Source organism: Macaca mulatta, chromosome 1 (assembly GCF_049350105.2).
Source record: "Macaca mulatta isolate MMU2019108-1 chromosome 1, T2T-MMU8v2.0, whole genome shotgun sequence".
NCBI classification, from domain to species: Eukaryota; Metazoa; Chordata; class Mammalia; order Primates; family Cercopithecidae; genus Macaca; species Macaca mulatta.
The window spans coordinates 41,278,672-41,300,779 of NC_133406.1; the positions used below are offsets into that span (position 1 = coordinate 41,278,672).

Sequence of the window (22,108 nt, forward strand, 5' to 3'; positions counted from 1 at the left end):
ACAAGTTAATCAGGACTAAACTAGTTTCTTTATAAAGAAAAAGAAAGACTTCAAACTATTTAAGATATGTGAGCAAGTCTAGGAGAAATAACTAAATGGAAAAGTCTGGGGATCCTGATACCACAGGAAGGGGCTACAAGCCAAGAAAATCTCAGCATTCCCTCTATCAAAATGTGTCTTGTATTGCTCGGATTGTAATATTTATTTTGAACAGCCCATCTTGTGCCCTGAGTGCTGTTGTAAGCAGCAAGGCAGCTGGGATAGATTGTGGTTAGCAGAGAGGAAAAAATACTCTTTTTCTTTCTCTTTATCCCGTCCCTGGCAGAGCTCGATTCAGGACTGGGGTGAAGAGGTAGAGGAAGGAGCTGTTTACCATGTCACCCTCAAAAGAGTCCAGATTCAACAGGCTGCCAATAAAGGAGCAAGATGGCTAGGGGTGAGTAAAGCTGGCGAGATGGTGAACTTTGGAATTTCAGTGTCTGTTGTTCTGTGAATATCATTATTATTTAACAGAGGCAGGCTTTTTTTTTTTCTTCCTCTTTTCACTTTAAAAAGGAAAATGCTAATGACCAAGTGTTTGCACTAGCTGAACAGGTCTCTTTTTGTATATAATGTTTTCAAAAGCATCTTCCCTAGGCTTGTCAATAATTTAGAACCTCTTAGAAACATCTTGAGGTCTTTGGCAAATAGATTGGGGGTGGAGTGGCAGAAGATGACACACACAATACAGGCCCAGAGAGCAGCACTCTCTTAGACAAGAGCCATAAGCAGCTTTGCCCAGAAGGCACCCTTGTCTCTCTCTGCCCTCCCCCTGTTGATGTTGTCAGTGTCTGCCTTGCTCCTATATCTCTAGGAGGTACCCAGACTGCTCAGGAGACAGAGCATTCCAAGTCTGCATCCTTTGAGGCGTGGTAGATTTCCTATTGTGATCTCTTTTCTATATCTTGGGAGAAGGCAAATGGATGCTTCGTACCTACTACTTTGTGTGTAGAGTGGTGGGCCTTTGGGAAAATGCTGCTTCTGTAAACAGGACTCTTTTCCACTGAGATTCTAAAATTTTGGGTGAGGTCATGCAAGTTTGTAGATATCACCTAGTAGATCCTTCAACACATCCCAAATAAAGCGAATGTGAGAAATGGAAAGCTCGGTGACAGGATCACTACTTGGGCAAGTGTCAAACATGTGGAAGAATGAAGGGATTCTTGATCTGGAAAGAGAAGTAATTCTCAGACCAGGCAGTGAGAGGCGACCCAAAAAGCCTAGAGAAAGAAAAGAATGGTTGGCTGAATAGAGGGGATGGAGTGTGATTTCACCTGGCTGGCCTTATTCTAGCCGATGGGCTTCACAGTGTTGAAGATTTATGCACTTGCATCCCATCTTTAGTGGCTTGGATTCTCTGAAAATTCAGAATATTTTGAGCAGCATTCAAAGGTGGAGTGTGAAGGAGGACAGGACACAGAATTGCACAGGTCCTCGTGTTAAGAGTAGTGGTAATGTGTGACTTGTAACTCCAGGGAGTTTAAGGCAGGATGATGGCCCATGGTCGGCAGCAATCACTTCCTCTGCCATGAGTCTGCTGACACAGGCATTTGTTGCTTTGGGCTTCCCCAGCTGCTTCAACTTAGGCCTTTCCTGCTGCTGTACTTTGGGCCAAGGTATCACCCATGAGGGCCATAAACTGTTAATGAAATCTGCAGGTGTGGTCTGGAAAGATAGGAACCTTCCAGTGAGAACTAGAGGTCTTTAATTACCAAGAACCTACCTTACTCAGAATATGATTTTAAAATTAATTATCTACATCACCAGCAGACCTGATAGGGAAAGCAGAACTAGAGTTCTGACAAGTCATCACTTTGTTTTTGGTGGTTGTGTGTATGTATTTTATTTAAATGTGGCATCCATGTGGTTTGGCCTCTAGCTGTTTCAGAATGATTCACAGCTTCTGAACCAGTTGTCTTCAGAAGGGTCATTGCATTTTTTTGGTATCAGGTTATTCCTCTCTTTCTAATGAGACTGATGTTGCTTGGGTGACTGTTTTAGTTTTTAGCCATATACAACATTAGTTATGAGTAAGTCACTGGAAATGGAGGGGTTCACTCTGTATGCCCCACATCTACAAACTGTCATGTATTTAGATGCTCAGAGTTATTTAGCAATCCCCACTGACTGTTCTCTTCACTTGACTTCACTTCTTTTCTTCTCTCTCTCTTCTCCCAGTGTTCTCAAATTTATACATAGTTCAGAGTTAATTCACCCTGGATTCAACCGTAGATATGAAATATTGAGAAGGAGGATAATGTGAAAAGATTGGCTTTAGCTGATGGAGGAATCTGTTCCCCTTGCCCCCATTTCAATAAAGTGTGATTCGCTGCTACCAGCCTACTCCTTAATTGCAAGTTCCTAGGGGCTCTGCAGCTCTAATCTACATGTTTTCTTGTCTTAGGTGTCCTGTTGGGAAGTTCTGTTTTTGTCCTTGAAAATTCCAGACTTAATTAAATGTGACTCAGCCCACTGAGCCATAGCAATTACAAAACCTTTCTCTTTAGAACCGAGTGGCTTCCCCATGTTTGTTTTCCTGTATTCCAGTACCCTTTCAAAATTCTTCAAAGTGACTAGTTTCAGAGTTACTAGAGAATGGGGTCAGGTGAGGAAATTATTGCAGTATGACAACCTTCTGAGGAAGGTGGTGTTGTGATGATCTCTCTCTCTCTCTCTCTCTCTCTCTCTCTCTTTTTTAACATGAGGAAACTAGTGCCCAGAGAGGTTAAATTGCTTGCCAGGGTCACACAGCTATGAAGTGGTAAACACCAGATTCAAATCCAGATGGTTAGCTCCTTGTTATGAAGAATTTCCTGGGACCTTGAGGCTGTTTCCATAGTAGTAGAAAAGAACATTGGCTCAAAAGACTGAGGATGCTTTGGGTGTGCTTTTCCCTAATGTTGCAAGACTTGAGAGATGTAACTTTCTTTTCTTCATGTCTAGAGTGATAACTTAAGCTGCAAATTGAGATATTTGTTGTGAAGCTATGTATCTCATTGATAAACTCCCCATTTTGGAGGTTTAAAGCAGGGTGCATCGAAGACATGAAGATACGTATGAGGTTATGTAGCACATGAGGGTAGGCATAGCTTTGTTACATGTCTGTAATGCTTATTCCAGATGCCTAAAAGATGGAATATAATTTTTGTATTTTATAGTACTCAGATCTCAAAACATAATTAAGATTCAATTTTGGGGAGGAGAGCAAAATAATTACATATCCTCAGACCTGAAGTATTATATGGTCCAAAACATTTAGGTCATTCTTTTTTATTTTGTCTGTTAAACTTTGTGTTCAGTTGATCTTTTAAAGTAAAACCCTGTGTTTGGAAAACTACAACCAAGTATGTCCCAGGCCCAGTTTACTTATACATGCAGCTGCATCTTTGCCCATTGACAGTGAGATTATGTTGGCAACTTTGAAAAACCAAATATTGAAATGCTGACCTATTTTCCCTTTACAATAACATCTTAGGCTGGGATCATTTTACCCACCTATAATTCTCAAAGAAAAATGACTTCAATTATGCCACAAAATTTAAAAAATCTTAGGATTGGAAGAGACATTAAAGAGCAATTCTGAGCCTAGCACAGTGGTTCATTCTTATAATCCCAGCACTTTGAGAGGCCAAGGCAGGCTAATTGCTTGAGGCCGGGAGCTCAAGACCAGCCTGGGTGACATAGCAAGACCCCGTCTCTACTAAAAAAAAAAAATTAAATTAAAAAATTAGCTGAGTGTGGTGGTGTGTGCCTATAGTCCCAGCTACTTGGGAGGCTGAGGTGGGAGGATCACATCAGCCGGGGTGGTCAAGGCTGCAGCGAGCCATGATTGTGCCACTGCACTCTAGCCTGGGTGACAGAGTGAGACTCTGTCTCTTAAAAAAAGAAGTAATTTCACCCAGACATTCACTTATCTTGTGATTTTTGGAAGAGCAAAGAGTCAAAACTTGTTATTTGTCTTTGGTCCCAGTGTTGTGGTTGTATATGGACAGTGATAATGTAGAAATGAATTAAGAAAATATCAGTATCCTCTGGAAACAGGAAGTGTACCATTTCAGGATGAATACTCGAAGGGACAGAGGAAAAGCATTCAACTGTTAGGGAAGGGCTTTGGTGTCAAGAGTTCATGCTGTTGTCTTCAGAATGTGACAGACTCAGGGTCCAAAAAACATGTCAGCCTAAGATAAGTTCCAAGTGAGGATATTTGTTTTACAAGCAGGATTGTGAGTGCTAGGTCACTTCTGCAAAATTTGTGGGCAGTGGAATGATCAGTGGTTAGTCACGTCGCTCTTCTTAGTCCTGTACTTCTGTGATCGTGCAGTCCTTGTGGGAGGGCACTGGGGCCTTTCTGCCCTGTATCCAGTATTTGTCACACCGTTTCCCACATAGGCTCTTGATAAATGTTTGTGGGACCGAGTTGAAATGCAAGATAACTGGGAGACTGGTAAGAGAGTGAAATAGAATGGAGAAAGTTGAATATATGTAGAAATAAAAGAAACTAGAAATGTTAGGTTATAGAACATGGCATTTGGGCAAATTGTGACCAATTGTGGGTTACTTGGGTACAGTGGTAAGATAACCATGTGTCACATCTGGATTGAGAAGTTGACTCTCACTTGGATGTTCTATTCGGATTGACTCTACCTGGCATTTTTGCGTTGTTGCTATCCATGTTGCCTTCAAATGGCATACAGTTCCTGGAATTTTCAGCTAATTTCACTTCTGGGAACCTTCTCTAATCCCCCAGCTCTGGATGAGGCATCCATTCTGCGTCTCCTGGTCGTGCATTTACCTCACTCTGCTGTAATTGCCTGTTTACTTGTTTGTTATCTTCCGTTAGACTGTAAGCTTGCAACCATGGCCATCTAGTTGGCAGAAACTCAATACATGTTTGTTGAATGAATAGATCATGCCTCATCCTTCTTTGGGGAACTAATTGTTTTTATAAGTATGAATGCATAGTTGGTTCTCATTTAAAACAAAGTCTACATGAAGATGTTCACTTACAAAGAAGAAGAGAGGGGCATGGGAGCAAGAAAAATCAATTAGATATTGATTATAGCTGTCTTACACGCATTCGGTAACAAAGCAGGGCACAAAGGTATCAATTATTCATTTTAACGAACATTCCCCAGTGTCTTTTAAAACCAAGAGGTCCAGTTATACTTTTCTTGCTGCTGAATGTTGAGGAAAAAAACGCAATGCATGAGTTAAAAAGCATTGGCTAGCATCACAATTATGTGTGGTTGGAAAGTGCAGGAGTGGGATTTTAGAATTGTAAGGAGATAAGCCCTAGAGGAGTCTTTAGTTTATAGTTGGTCATCCTTGTTTTCATCTAGGAAAACAGGTTTTTGGATTGCATTATATGTGTCTATTGGAATGTTTAATTTAGGCTTTAGAAAGTAGATTTCAGAATTTAGCAGCTATCTGTAAATGAACCAACTGATATTTTTAATTTTGACTTTAGAAATATGTTTTTAAAATTATTAATCCAGTGATAGGGTAGCCTCTATCAATCAAGAAAATACAGTAAATTTAAATTGCCTGAAATATTACACTGGATCCTTTTGGTGCTTTCAGAATCTGTTGGGATCTGTGTTACGAATATGTGACATGTAATCAAGAATATCCATTTCAATTTACCAGTCCAGGGAATACCCAACTGAGTTCAAAATACATGTCAGCTCCCAGCAAATACATAATAGGATAAATATAAGAGGCACATTAATTCCTTATACTTAAAAATGTATATTCTGTTAAAATAATTTTATGAACATATTTTATTCTTATTTCTGTGAAATTACAAAGAAAAAGCCTCTTGGAGTTTTACTCTTAGAAAGAAAATGAGAGAAATAAGGTAAATACTGTGCCTTTCCACTTTAGAGCTTAGCTGGAGTTTGTCACTGCCCAATCCCACTCCTTTTAGTTTCCTTTGCCCATGGCATATGTGTCTCTTTAAGCTTACCGCTTCTAAATAATCATAATCTTTTGACTATCTTACATATTTTATGTTAAGATATGCAAAAATACACTATATAGTAAAACATTCTAATTTGTACCATCATATACTTTTTACATAAAAAATTAATTTCTATGAACAGAGCAAGAAAAGTTTTAGTTAAATGGGGGAAGATAAGAAATGTTACTTCATTCCAGCAGAGAAGCTCAGCTCTGTGTCTGGGTTGCCAGCGGGTGTGACTATCTCGAGACATAGAGTTCATTTGGAGTTCTTTGGAGATTTTGGCAGTTTCTTGGTCATTTGCTAGTAAACACATCCAGTGTGAACTCTCTCACTGCTGTTGCATATTTCTGTATGATTCTGTCATTTGCATTTGAGCCTGCTAACCTCTCCTTCCATACCATTCATTTATTCATCAAAAGCCTACTTTAAGCCAGACACCATGTTAAATCTTGAGAATACAAAGTAAAATACTCCTTGTTCTAGAGGAACTTACAAGTAAGTGAGAGAGACAAAGTTAAATTAATTACAATATATTGTGGTAAGTGTAACCATTGCTAGGGGAGCCCAGAATCGGGGGCATTTAAATCAAATTTGAGTGACAGGTGGGCAGTCCAGGAAGGCTGCACAGAGGAGAGGGCCCTTCAGTGGAGAAGTGAGGGATGAGTAGGAGTTAAATGAGGGCTGGGACCCTGGGGGCCAGCATTCCAACTAGAGAGCACAGCCTGTGGGAAGGCATGGAGGCCTGAAATGAGACTTCCCCTGTGAGGCTCAGCCTGGGGAAGAGATAAGGGAACCTGGTGGGAAAGGGGGAGGAAAGGGGGGTGGAGAGAAAGGCATGAGTCATGTCACCGAGAACCTGGAATGCTAAGCTATGGAATCTGCTTCATCTTTAATGTTAGCATAGTCATTGAAGAGTTTTAAGCAGAGTGGCATGGTCAGATTTGCATTTTAGAATAATGACTGACAGCTGCAGTGGAGATACATCGGAAGGGAGCCAGACTGGAGCATGGGCACCCAGGAGGAGGCTTTCTTTAGTGGTAATGAGGTGAAGAAAGGGATGAGGACTTGACTGAAGCTGTGGCAGCAGAGTGGACAAGGTAGGTGGGGATGAGTGTAGGCGGGGCGCAGGGCGAGGATTCCTGGCAGGCACACTGGTTTCAAAGAGCAGGTCAGCAAAAGGCTTTCTGGAGTCAGTGTTGTCCTCTTCTCACTGGGTGAAATGTACTGGGGACTTCGGGTGAAATGTACTGGGGACTTCAAGTCAGCCTTCCTCCATATATACTAGCAAATGCCTGTGTTCCTATCAGAAGGCTCGGCAGAAAAACCAGATCCAGGCATGCCTGATGTGTCATGTCTAGAGATGAAATCTCAGTTTAGGCTCACCGTGAATAAGGCAGAAAGCACTGCTTGACTTCTCAGATTCCAGAGAACTTTGCAGAGCTGGTGGTTTCTTTTTCTTTCTTCTTTTCTTTTTTTAAAGTCTTCTGTTTCCCTACACACCAAACAAATTGAATCTGCAGACCATGGAGAGAGAATAAATATGGAACCCGCAGGACTATGATTACAGAGTTGTATTTTAGAAAACAGCAGTTAAACTTATAATTTTGTTGTTAGGGACACAAGAAATTTTATGGTTAGGTGTCCTGGTCTTTTCCCATCTTCCTACACAATGTGTTTAAATTCTGTCTGATACTCTTTATCCTAGCAGCTGACATGACTGCTCTTGGAGGCTCACTCTGATTGCTCATTCTCACTCCTTGTATAAAAGACAAATTTCAGTAAGATAGAATGCTTCCCTAGTTTACTGCTACCACCTCTTAGTCTCACTCTCTCACTTAAATACACACACAGCCTATATATTAAAATGTCTTTTCACATTTTATTTTTTAGGATTTGGTTCACCTTATAATGTCACTTATGGCCTCTTCTATATAATTGATCAAAGCTTGACTTTGTCCTGTTTTGCTTGGTTTCCCTTAATTGTGTCATTATTGAGATTGTTTGATTGACTTTACTCGGAGAACTACTTTTAGTTTCAAAAATAATAAAAACAGAGGAAGAAAGGAAGGACTAAAAGGAGAACAAGCTGACAACATTTGGTAGAAGACACCACCTTGTAGGAAGCTCAGTTAGTCTTGTACAGAGAGAGACAGAGTCATGTCATTTCCCACTGATCCTTTTGTCTTATCATTGTAGAAGTACCTGTGTCTTTCCACTGATGTGACTGCATATTTTTCCCAATGCTTCGGGCCTCTGCTTGGCTTGCTTCCTCAAAGCCACCTTCTCCTTTATGTTGTGCAGCGTATGACTTCTAAGGATAACAGTGGTGGTGGTTGGGGGTGGGGTGTTGCTGGTGGTTCTAGATCTTTTTTAAACTCTCACAGACTCATTACCCTACATTTTCTAGCGTTTAATTGCTTATGCCATCTGTGGTCCATTCATTTGAATTTGTTTCAGCACAGTTAATCTAATCCTATGTAAACTCGCCCAGAAGTTTTTTATGTTTTTCTTTTCCGCAAAGAATTCAGCAATTCAACTTTTTCCCCTTGTTTCCTGCTGTTTCAAATACTCATTTTCATCTTTTGTAAAAATGAAGCCAAGGCTGAGTATTTCCAGTTTCTTAATTCTGAAGACAATTTGAAGGCAAAAGCAACCTTTTCTGCTAAGGGTAGTATGTCTTTGGTCAGTCATGTCAACTGAATCTCTCTGCAACCCTGTTGCTAGTAATTCTTCCATAGGTATGTGCTGTTCTTATTATGCCCATAATTTCTGGCAGTAGAAGTGATGGAGCTAGAGTCTGTGGACAATATTTATCTAAGAAAAGAACATTTAAGTATGTAGGTAAAAATAACTGAAACTGGATTAGATATTGGCTAAAAATAAAATGCTTTATAGTCGTGACTTTTCCAATTAAAATTGCAATACTTGGCTGAGCACGGTGGCTCACGCCTGTAATCCCAGCACTTTGGGAGGCCCAGATGGATGGATCACTTGAGGTCAGGAGTTCAAGACCAGCCTGGCCAACATGGTGAAAACCCACATCTCTACTAAACATACAAAAGTTAGCCAGGCGTGTTGGCATGTGCCTGTAATCCCAGCTGCTGGGGAGGTTGAGGCAGGAGAATCGCTTGAACCTGGGAGGTGGAGGTTGCAGTGAGCAGAAATGGTGCCACTGCACTCTAGCCTGGGTAACAGAACGAGACTCCATCTAAAAAAAAAAAAAATTAAATTGCAATACTTGAAATTGTTTATTGAGATAACTGATACTCCTAAATAGAAAACTCAGGTAATTGAAGCATTTGGTTAGTTTGTGAAGCACAGGGAAAAGACTTGCCACTTTCTGTCCAAAGGCTGATTCCTTCTAAAGACATGACACAATAAACATGTCTGTTTTAAAAATGACTTTAGGGCCCGGAGCCATCAAGGCCTGGCTAGGGAATTAGCTTAGTTGGGGACTTTGTAGACACGGGCACCTCCTGGCTGCTTTTCCTTTCAGGGGTATGTTCAGCAGGAACCTTGGTATAGGGAGGTAGCTTAGTGCAGTGGTCAAGAACCTATGCTTTAGATCCAGACTTCCATGCAAAACTCACCTCTGCCACATGTGAGCTATACAGGCCTGAGCTGTGAAGTTACTTAACCTCTCGAGGCCTGAGCTCCTCGCCTGTGAAGGGGAGAATAGCAGTGCCTTCCTGATGGAATGACTGTGAGGAGTAAATGAGCTGTGTATGTAAGGTGTTTGGCACGGTATGCACTCACTGAATGGTGGGGCTCTCGTCAGCACCCCCACGGTCAGGGCCCTCTCAAACCCTGCCATGGAACCTTGGAGAGACCTGGGTGGCTTTCTTACATGGGCCTCCTGAAGCTTGGTGTTCTATGTAACCCCAGATTGTGTGAGAAACAGTATTAGCAAGGTTTTAAGATATGTCATTGACATCCCTCTCTCATTTTGTACATTTGAGAGGAAGGAACAATCATGGCAGGGTTTAGTAATCCTCGTATATTAGAAATAACATCTATTGTATTTTATCTCTCTGGCTCCTCACATAATGAGAGACTGCATTATTCCGTGGGTCCAACATTTTGTGTTTGAAATTCCTTCAGTTTTTCTATAGTAATTTGTTGGTATTATTTTTATGCTTTAAAAAAATATTTCACTACTTAACAGTGGGCCATATTCTGTCTTGTGTTTTGCCATTTCTGACAGAAAAATCAAAGAGTAGGAAACAGTTTTTCTAAAAACTGCTTGGTAAGCATTATGCTAATCTTTCTTAATAGGATGTAATTTAGGATGTTAGCAAATTGTTCTTGCACCATCAATTTCAAGTCCTGGACTAAACTACATGAGATAAAGATAAAATTTCTTACTGTGCTACGTGTTGATTAGCTGATACAATGCCTGAGCCCCAGTGCCTCAGCCAGGAATGAGCTGAGTTGCTTGTGAGCTTGTGACTTTCTGAATCACATGACTTTCTGAGTCTTCCATTTCCTCACCTGTGAAAAGGCGATAATAACTGTTTTTACTCTGCCTATGATTTTTGTGAGGATCACATGAGTTAATGTATATAAAAATATTTTTTAATATGTAAGTCGTTATACAAATAAAAGGATATTCTTACTGTCATTTAATCTAGAGGCCTCTCTTTTTTTCTCTCTACTTACCACCTAAGTGCTTGATTGGTGTGTGGCTCTGTTCATTAGTCTTGCCTTTCTTCCTTCATTCCAGAGGCAATCTTTTCTACTTTCTGTTCTTCCCACTTGCTGATTACCTAATTGGAGGTGATGTTCAGCTAGGAGTAGCACTTCGTCTGCCACCACCGGTGTCCCCACTGGGATTCCAGGTGCGTTGAGAATGCAGACGGCGAGGCTTCTGTCTGTAGGTTGGTTGTGGGAAAAAATACCCCATACTCACAGGATTCTTAAGACAAATGCAGTGGATATCTTGTGTTTGAATATGTTCTGTTTGTTCTTTGATTCTTCTTTTTCTTTCTGGTACTTTTAATTTGTTGTGAGAAAGGTGGTAAAGCTAATAATGCACCAAGGAATGGAAAGTGCTTCCATCTTTGCAGAGGTCCTGGAAAATTAACTTTTGGTCTGAAGCGAAATCCCATTGTAGGACTTGAACTTGTGACCTAATGCCAGAGGCAAGAATGATACCAACTGACCAACACTGACCCTCATAAAATGTAGACATTTAAAATACTTCCTTTGAGGAATCCTGTCGCTGCTTTCTATGTTTTCTTCTCTCTTTCAGTCGTTTCCAGCAGTGTTCCTGGCCTCCCTGTTAGGAACACAGTTTTAAAGATCTATTTTTCTCACTGTCTTTCCATTTGCTGATTATAGCTGCTTCCTTCTTGCTTTCCATTTCTCTTGTGTGAGTTCCTTTTTTTGTTCCTGTTCCTTCCTGTCCTTCTTCTGACTTAAAAATAGATTCCAGGGTCTTTGGCTGCTGGGCCACAAATCCGACCTTCCTTCTATTCATATGGGATCCCCCTGAGCATCTGAAGATCTTTTCCTTCTCTCTCAAGACACTTGAACGCCAGCATTCCTTCCCTGTTCATTTGTGCCTGTACTCAGCTGACTTACGGAGCTAAATGACCCTTGTACTCAGAGCTGTAACTGAAAATTAAATCTCTCCTACAAAGATGCTTAATAAGTGATTTACTTATGTTAAGTGTTACTAACAAACACTGAATTCTCCCTGAATCTACTGACTGTGTGTGGTGGTAGAGGAGAAGGGACTCTTTGTACACTGACTCAAGGCACGCGTGTAACACTCGTTTTTGTGCAAAACAATGATCCTGTGACCAGCTGAACCTCAGGAACCAGCTTTCAGACAACATACTGTTAAGGGTGTCCTGGAGGAATCTGCTGCTGTTTTGTTCCCACAGAAGTGTTTCTCAGGGACTGAAAGTTGATTAAAGTGTTTCCTCATGAACATTCTTTGGTTAGAGTTGGAAGATTATGATATTCTTTATAGAAATGACTTCCTATCCAATGTTGATCTAGACAATCCACAAATGAGTGTCTGCTTGAGGGATAAAGGCGCGTAAAACTTCAGATGGCTGAGATAAAAAGTGCTGATGACAGCAGCTCTGCTTTTGGTGCCCAGCCCCAACCTGAGCTCACTATTATGCTGCTTGTTACAGCAGCAGGGATGATGTTCCTCTTCTCAGTGGCAAAAGATGGTTTCAAAGGTTTCTTTCCATCTGAACCCGAGAAGGACTGGTCCTATTCTTAGTAGAGAATCCAGAGTTTTTGGTTTCATCAGCCACAGTAAAGTTCACATTTATGTGCAGCTCTGTTATCATAGTGTCACTGCTTGGCATTGTATTTGCCTGCCCTGCTTTTCTGTTCCCTGGTTGACTGATGAATCCTACTTACCTTTCAACTTGCAGCTCAAATGTTACCTTTACTCTTCTACTTTTCCCAGCTTGTCTTCTGGATTAATGATCTTTTTATCTGAGTTTCCTTAGCACTTTACCGAAAGCTGTATTACAGCACTTACCACATTAAAAAAAGTTTCTCTTTGCCCTGTTCGTTTCAGTGTTTCAAGGGTGAGTGTCATATTTAATTAATTGTCACATTCCCATAATCTGGTACAGTGTTTGAGACATAGTACTTAGTGAGCATCTTATACATTGTTTGGCCTTATCTTTATTATAGAACATGTATCTTTAGTGACTTTTTTGGTATTTGGTAATATTGTAAATTCCATTTTTTGAAACAAAAGGAAAACATTGAAGCAGCTAAATTTAACTTATATTTTACACTCCAACTACTGATACAATAAAAAAAGAAAGTGATGCTTTTGCCTTATCTTTGTCATCATTGCTTGACCTATACATTTCATGATTGTATGAGAAGTTCCCTAGTTTTGACAGTAACCTTTATAGATGGAATGACTTGGAATTTAGAGTTAATCCACATACTTCTTAGTGACATATAGGTTTGAGTTATGGGTCAAGGATAGACCTCTGGGAACTCAGTTTCTGCTTTGAATTCTGAAGTTATTCTACTTAGGATTTTCATATATCGTATTATATCTGGTATCTGAGGCCTATAATTGGCTTCAAACCTTCATTGAACCAGTGTCAAACCAGTAAGGTTTTGCCCTACATAACACATTTTTGTGAAGGGATCTGACACATCTCCATGAACATCATAATGAAGGTTACGCCCATAATGATGAGGCCTGTTACTCTGAGATTTATGTTGCAGGCTTGTCATGTAGTGTACTTTCTGTGGTGCACCCTTCTTACCAGAACTCACAGGCAAAAAGAGTCTTAATAAGTGACATAAATTTCATAATATTTTCCGTATACTTTTACATTTTCATTAGTAAAACTCAATTCCCTTGCTCTCTGGCCCTCTAACACTTTTCTTTATTCTGTGGTTTTACATTCTTAACTTTGAAATTTTTACTTTAGGCAAAATGTAAAGTTTATGTAGGAGGTTTTCAGAATTCTAGAAATTCAGAATTCTGTTTTTAGGTGCTTTCATTTACACTGTCCCAACTGTAATTGGCTCCATTAAAATCAAGTGTTCTGGGAGGCTGAGGCAGGAGAATGACGTGAGCCCGGGAGGCAGAAGTTGCAGTGAGCCGAGATCGCGTCACTGCACTCCAGCCTGGGCCACAGAGCAAGACTCCATCTCACAAATAAAAAAATAAAAAAAAATCAAGTGTTCTGATGGCTTCTGAACTTTCCTGCATGCTTCCTTGCCTTTTTCTTTGCATTGGTGTTCAATGGTATAAATGTTTGCTTTAGAAAAGAAGGATGGGGCCGGGCGCGGTGGCTCAAGCCTGTAATCCCAGCACTTTGGGAGGCTGAGATGGGCGGATCACGAGGTCAGGAGATCGAGACCATCCTGGTTAACACGGTGAAACCCCGTCTCTACTAAAAAATACAAAAAACTAGCCGGGCGCGGTGGCGGGCGCCTGTAGTCCCAGCTACTCAGGAGGCTGAGGCAGGAGAATGGCGTGAACCCGGGAGGCGGAGCTTGCAGTGAGCTGAGATCCGGCCACTGCACTCCAGCCTGGGTGGCAGAGCGAGACTCCGTCTCCAAAAAAAAAAAAAAAAAAATAGAAAAGAAGGATGGAATTTTCTTAAGGAATGCCATTCTTAAAAGAATGATGAAGCAACATTATACCTTTTTTTTTTTTTTTTAAGAGACAGGGTCCTGTTCTGCCACCCAGGTTGGAGTACAGTGGTGTGATCGTAGTTCATGGCAGCTTTGAACTCCTGGGCTCAAAGGGTTATCCTGCCTCAACCTCCTGAATGGCTGGGACCACAGGTGCACACCACCATGCCTGGCTAATTTTTAAATTTTTTGTAGAGATGGGAGTCTCGCTGTGTTGCTCAAGCTGGTCTTGAACTCCTAGCCTCAAGCGATCCTCCCACCTTGGGCCCCTAAAGAGCTGGGATTACAGGTATGAGCCACCATGACTAGCCCATTTTGTTTTGTTTTTTTAAGAAGAAGAAGGTCATCTATAATTCTGCCATGATAACACTGTTCTTTTCACTTTTACTTATTATTTTCCAATTTTTGTTCACAGGCACACATTTTAACATAGTTGCAATCATGCTATCTATTCAGTTTGTGATAGGCAAGAAATATTTTTCAGAACAAATTCTCTGAAACTTACTTTCTAGTTTAATTGTTTGTGATATTTGTTATGTTTCTGATGTCACAGACAAAAGAATGCATTTGGACTTTGTGTTTGAGGAGTTTTAAGGTGATAATGCTTATTATTGGTTAATGAGCCTCATTTCTGTTTTTTACCCCGACAAAATCTCCCATCCTGTATCCCGGGTGTGGAGCTTTCATGAGGACACTGATAGCACCATATGAGATGAGGGTATGTGATAAACGTGCAATGGAATTCAGCTGGAGTGGATGGTGCTCCTTCCTTCTGCTTCCAGACATCATTGCGGGTCTCTTGCTCTGGGGGATGTGGGTCCAGAACTCTCTAGGCCTATGCTGTTCAATATGGTAACGACTAGCCATATGTGCCTATTGAACACTTGAAATATAGGCAGTCCTAATTGAAATGTTCTGTACCTGTAAAACCCGCACCAGAGTTTGAAAAAATAATGTAAAATATCTCAGTAATTTCCTATAGTGATCACCTGTTGAAATGATAATATTGTGGGTATAATGGGTTAAATAAAATGTATCATTAAAATTAATTTTACGGCTGGGCGCGGTGGGTCACACCTGTAATCCCAACACTTTGGGAGGCTGAGCCAGGTGGATCACCTGAAGTCAGGAGTTGGAGACCAGCCTGACCAACATGGTGAAACCCTGTCTCTACTAAAACTACAAAAATTAGCCAGATGTGGTGGCAGGCGCCTGTAATCCCAGCTACTCGGGAGGCTGAGGCATGAGAATTGCTTGTACCCAAAAGGCAGATGTTGCAGTGAGCCAAGATTGCGCCACTGCAGTCCAGCCTGGACGTCAAGAGCGAAACTCCATCTAAGATAATAGTAATAATATAATAATAATAATTTTACCTGTTTCTTTTCAATGTTAATTTGGCAACTAAAAAATTTAAAATTGCCTATGGCTAGCATTATATTTCTGCTAGACAGTGTTGCTCTCCGGCCTTACTTTTCAAAATGCGGCTTGTGGTTTATTTGTGGATTCTGAAGTCAATTAGGTGGGCTAAAAATCAATATTTTAAAATTACAACAGGATGGAATAGAAAATATTAGCATGTCATTATTGTAAAACTTTTTATTTTAAGTATGTGCATGTATGGACTGAATCCCATGTAAAATGTATTTTTTCTTTTTACTATGAATCATGGCTAAAAAGTTTGAAGGTTAGTAATCTGGGGTGGCCTGACTTAATCTGAAGCATTAGCAGGAGGCCTGGTCTGCTCTGTAAGAGGGCACGTTGGTACCAGGAACGCTTCATAGATTTTAGGTCTGGTTGGTAAAAGCTATTCTGGGACTCTTCAACTAGACCAGACCCTGCAGGAAAGTAAACCTAAACATTAGTGCTCATCCTAAAAGCAGTGGCCACTCAGAAGACTTCCAGAGTGAAGGGTGAACTAAGGATAGTTGCAGTTCTCCCTACTGAAGGCTGGACCTGTGTGCTCAACCCTAAAGTGTCCCTGGAGTCCAAGAATGCCTTTTGTCCGGTTACTTGCTTCTCGGAGACTTTTTCAAAATGGTCTCATGAGTGGTGATACTTTCTAAGAAGCAAGGTGATTTCCTAATGACCTTAGAGCCAAGATGAATTGGACAGGGTTCCCTGTGACCCTCAGATCCTCCCTGCATCATATCCTGTTGAAATCAGAAGAGGCTGTATTCTAATCTAGGAGCACATCTGTTTTCTTCCTGCCTGACAGAAAACATGTCCTTACAGTACAGAAGATGTAGTGGTGGTCACCAGGGCTGTACTTTTGGCTGGGTTCTAAATAAATGACACTGTAAGCCACAGAGAGAAGGGAGAAAAGGCTCCAAAAATGAAGTTTATGGGGTTACATAGGCCTCGTATTTATTCTGACAGTTGTAAAAATTCTTTTGGGCTGACCCATTTTTCTTTTCTTAATTAAAAAAAAAAATCTGGCAGGCAAGAGGAAGAAATGTAAACCATGTGACTAATGCTTCAGCTTTTTCTCCTGGAGCCAGATTCTTTAAAAATTATACCTTAGACATGTTTGACTTTTTAAAAACAATTGCCCACAAAAGCCACCAAACATTTTTTTCTGAAACTTGTAGACTTAGATAGCGTTCATTTTCAGGAAGGAATCCAAAAGTACAATATTTAGGAGTTATGGAACCAAAATCTCCTTTGGAGATTTTGCCCTGGTGAATTAGATTATCCTAGGAATTGGCAGAGGAACAGGCAGTCTTTTGCCTGTACTTTGCTTGAGTATTTCCAGTCCTGTTGATAGCTGCCCAAAATCTTTCAGGGAGTTAGACTAAAAGATCGTCAAGGTCCTTTGTAGATGAAAAGTACTATGACTCCAGTGACGGACTGAGATGGCAGTCAGGAGCTGTGTTTATGTTGACCTCTTGTTTTATATTTATTGCAAACAATTTGTTTGTTCACTCACTGACTCACTCAAATTCGAGCACTTCCTATATGCCAAATGGTGGCCTTTGTAGGAAAATCATAGGATTTTAGATCACTTATCATGGTGATTTGAGGGCTGCAAAGTCAAGTTCCAATCTCCGTTTCTGGTGTGATTTCCTATGTCTCACCTTTGCAACTCCACACTTTTGCTAACTGGGTTATTTTCCTGTTTTAGGGTCTTTTCTCTCACTGTTGCCAGGGTCTAAAATGTCCTCCTTTCCTTAATTCTCTTTCTCTTTAAATCCCCAGACGTCACTCAAATACTAGCTCAAATGCTACTTCGGTGAGTCCTCTCTGGTTTCTCAAAAGGTAATAAGTGATTCCTCTCTCAAGCCAAAGCACTTTTTACTTCTTTTTTAACACCACACATAATCTTCTTAGATTGAACTGTATGAAATCACCAGTTTTATAAGTTAAAAGTAGTTAAATATTAGCGGCTTCATACAGTTCCACCTGATATTAACTGTGTTATTGTATGGAACTTCAGTTAGGCCTCTATAAACATATTACCCCCAAGACTTATAGCCAGAAATATTCTTTGATTCTTTTCTTCAAAAATGTGAGTTATTATTAAACTAAGTTTCATTAAACCTGTGCTTGGAAGTTTCATTTAAAAAATTAAATATAGAAAATATCTATTTTTAATTTTGTTTGTCTTAGCTAATCATCTAAAATTTTGATTCAGTAAACCAATGTATCAGCTATAACTTTCAGTGTAGTTTAATAAGGTTCTGTATAATTATCTACTTTATTTATTAAAATGATTTATTCAACATGGCTAAAGATAAAGCTCTGTGATATATTGCTGGAGACATTCCCCACTCCCGGCAATGCTTGCCAGTTAACATTGTTTTCAGCATTCAGTATTCTGTGACATCTGATTTGGATACATATCTAGCCAACTCTACAATTATTCAACTTACAGAGTTCCACTGTAGCTATGGAGATCTAAGGAGAGAGTTGGTGGGATAGTTATTTGAAGTCAATGAATATCATGTCTGTAACATTCCATGTTACCTGTATAGAATCAGAAAAGGATGGAAAGTTAGATTTTTTTTTTTTTTTTTAAATTTAGAGACAGGGTCTTGCTCTGTCACACAAGCTGGAGTTCAATATGATCATAGCTTACTGTAGCCTCAAACTTCTGTCCTCAAGAGATCCTCCTGTCTCAGCCTCCTGAATAACTAGGACTATAGGCCTATGCAACTCCCATGGCTAATTCTTTTAATTTTTTTTTTTGGAGATAGGCCTTGCTATGTTACCTAGGCTTATCTTGAACTCCTGGGCTCAAGTGATCCTCCTGCTTTGGCCTCTCGAGGTGTTGGAATTACGGGCACGAGCCACTATGCCTGGCTGATTTTATTTTTCTCGGTGATTTTATGTTAGTTGTAGTGATCATTGCTTACAAACCAAATCTGGGATTTTGGCAACAGTTGTTGGCAGAACTGCCCGTCCATTGTTTTCAGTCTACCTTAATTCCTGCCTAAAAATTGGTGTACTTTCTTGTACGCCCTTTAGACACCACTGTGATTTTCATTTCTGGGAAGATTCCACTCGTCACATCTGCTGCTCCTTTTAGTGTCCTTCCAGGTTATTTATCCAGCCCTGGAGACATGAAATCACTTAAAGGGCTAAGTGCTTTCTTACTGTCACCTTCTCTATCTTGGGCTTTAGTTTCCTCTTCCCCATGCTGGTCCTACCCTTTCCAGTATGAAGATCATTTTCCTTGATAGGGAGGATAGAAGCAAAAGAGGAGTGAAGTAGTTCTGCTTTTTCTGTGTTATCGGTTAACATTACCCCACTATCAGCAACCACTCCCTTCCTATTTTTGCTCCTAAAATAGCTGAAAAAAGTCCTTTTACTTGACCTTAACAATTTTGACAAGGCTCAGTTCATTATACTATTCACTTTCATGTTACTATGTTTTATAAGTATGTGCTACCCTAAGTATATGTACAGTTTAATTATGGGACCTGCTTTCTGTCTTTTATAATTTGGAAAACATGCACAACCACCTTGATCTCTTTAGATGATTTCTTTCATTGCATATTCTAAATATTTGTCTCACCTCTCTTGAAGCCTCTTCCCTGTTAAAGAAGGTTTATATAATAATGCTTTCCTAATGTTTGGGATACATGTCTGGGATACACCTCTACAAGAGCATAATCAATCTCTGCCCAGGTTTCTACATATCCTGCAGCAATCATTTTTCATAACTGAGCATAATTATGTCTGGACTAATAGTTATTTTTATTTCCTCCTATCAGTAGAGTAGATAAAAACCTAGAAGAAAGCATTGATATCTATTGGTGAGTGCTTGTACACTGACAGGGAGGAGTCAAAGATAATTCCAAGACTTTTGGTCTTCGTATTTGAACAAAGAGAACAGTGGTATCATTAGTAGAAACAGAGATTCTGAGAAGAACTTCTTTGTGGTGCTGGTGGGAGGGTAGTGATATAATTATTTGAATTTTAGACATATCATGCTGGAAGGATTTCTGGATTAGAAGAGATTTGGGGTTAGAGGTGTACATTTGGATATCATTTACACACAGGTGATACTTTAAGTGGCTAGAATGAATGATATAGAGAAAATGGAAAATAAAAGAGTATTGCAGGCCAAGTGTGGGTAATGTCATGTTCAGGGGACCAAAAGGTAGAGACCAGTTAGCCTAGGAGTCAGAAAAGCATAGCTAGGGAGGTAGCAGCAGTAACAGGCTAATTCATTGTCATAGACTTTGGGGGAGGCCAAAGTTTTAAATACATGAGCCTATGTACTCTAAAAACAAGTAACGTCCTCTGGCTTTTGGTCATTTCAGCTTTCCAAAGCATATTTTAAAACTGAACATTAATGAAAAAGTTCTCTGAGTAATCCAAATAGCTCTCATCCGATAGGAAAGGCCAGGAGGCTATCATTCTTAATGCATATCATGTCATTTCTGAATGCATAATAAAGTTGGTTGTTTATATAAAGTCATACATGAAGTTCCTTGTTCCAGTTGAGTAGAAGTAGCAAATCTGAAGGAAGTGGGGCTTTTAGAAGCAGACACACTCATAGCAACAAAAACTGACAATCCCAGTGGAAGCCTATGTTCAAATGTCACCTTCTTGGTAAGGCCTTCTCTAATCACTCATCTAAATTGCAACCATCAAGCCCGGACACAGAGCTCACACCTGTAATCCCAGCACTTTGGGAGGCTGAGGTGGGAGGATTGCTTGAGCCCAGGAGTATGAGACCAGCCTGGGCAAAGTATTGAGCCCCTGTTTGTATTTTTAAAATCAATCAATCAATCAATCAATCAATCGCAACTCTCCCCAACCCTGTCTCTAATTTTTAAAAAAATAAAAAAAAAAATAAATAAATAAATTGCAACTCCCCCAACCCTGGACTGCCTATCCTCCATTTCAGCTTTACTTCCTCCTTAACGCCACTGTCTAACATACCTTTTTATTTGTTCATTTGTTTCTTAGTTATTGTTTGATTGAGTGCTGCTTCCTACATTAGAATGTAAGTTCCATGAGGAGATGGGTTTTGATGGTTTTTTGCCCCCTGCTGTATTCCCAAAGTCTTGAACAGCACCTAGCCGATGGAAGACACATGATTATTTGTGAAATAAATGCATGTAAGAAGGAGATGATGATTAAATACCAGGCATGAAAATATGAAAAGTGTATGGGTATATGAGATCATTTAGCTTTGAAATAAGCACTTCTATTTATGTCGTTTTCTCTAGGGGAAGATACTACAGTACCTTGTAGCACTGATGGCCTACTGAGCTGAAAATGAAAGGTTAAACCATGCTCTGGATGTTCTGTTTTTGAAGGCAGAAAAATAACATATTTCAGTAACATTTTAATCAAATAAATGAAACTTTTAGAATGTTGATGTTTAAAGAGTTCCTCCTTGGGAAAATATTCCTATATTGAACACTAAATTCTCCCACGAATGACCATTGTTATGTGATTTAAATGTACCTTTTTTTTTCTTTTCTTTTCTTTTTTGAAACAGAGTCTCTGTTGCCCAGGCTGGAGTACAGTGGCATGATCTTGGCTCACTACAACCTCCACCTCCCAGGCTCAAGCAATTCTCGTGCCTTAGCCTCCCAAATGGCTGGGATTAGAGGCATGCGCCACCATGCCCAGCTAATTTTTGTATTTTTAATAGAGACAGGATTTTGCCATGTTGGCCAGGCTGGTCTTGAACTATTAGCCTCAAGTGATCCCCCTGCCTCCGCCTCCCAACGTGTTGGGATTACAGGTGTGAGCCACTGCATCCGGCTGTGTAATAGTTTCTTAAAATTTGATTTTTCCATAACCTCATTGACACCCTGGACAACTTTCTTCCAGGTCCACGGAAGGAAGTGTTAAAGGTTTTGCCTCCTTTCTTCCCAGTCTCAGAGACCTTTAACCCAAAGGTGTGGAATTAGATGTTGGAGCTACAGAGAAATATATGGCAGCTAAACTTAAAAACTATTAAACTGGAATCTCTTCCACTAGTTTTGCTTTCACAGACTGTTGCTTTATTGTAGGACATCAGTGGCCTGTTTGTTCCTCTCTTGTCTTTTTGGCAAAATGAATGAGTAAGTGCTTCTAAATGACTGCAAGATGCCTGTCAAATCGCGTAAGCAGATTTGAAAAATGCTGCATTTTCAATTAAGATGTAGCTGCAAAGCATAGCTCTTCAGTTCAAGAGACCTAGCCTGACCTCCTACACATTTTACCCTTCTCCACAGTTGCCTCTTAGTCCTTGAAAAAACATTTTTTCTTATTCCCTCTCTTTCATTATTTACATTGGATACAATAGCTGTGTTAGCTATTTCTCTGGCTGAATATAATATAAGTTTTTAAACTTACAATCTATGGTAGTGACTGAGGAAAACTTTTTAATGTGAAGGGAAAGTGTCCCCACTTTAATTAGAATGACAAAGCAGTATGGAGTTATGTAATAGGTATTCATGCCGCTCCATTGGTTACATAATATAATGGTCACTCACAACAGATACTTAAATCCATTTCACATCC

General features: G+C 40.0%; 1 protein-coding gene across 3 annotated transcripts in view; it reads left to right on the top strand.

Moving 5' to 3' along the window:
* RGL1 (ral guanine nucleotide dissociation stimulator like 1) overlaps positions 1-22,108 on the top strand; it is a 291,199-nt gene that overhangs the window by 167,265 nt on the left and 101,826 nt on the right. For 2 of the 3 annotated variants that reach the window (NM_001266879.1, XM_015121585.3), the window contains 1 exon segment: positions 326-436. The exons of the other annotated variant lie outside the window; for it this stretch is intronic. In NM_001266879.1, the coding sequence (NP_001253808.1) occupies positions 326-436 (111 nt within the window). 3 annotated transcript variants of the gene reach the window in all.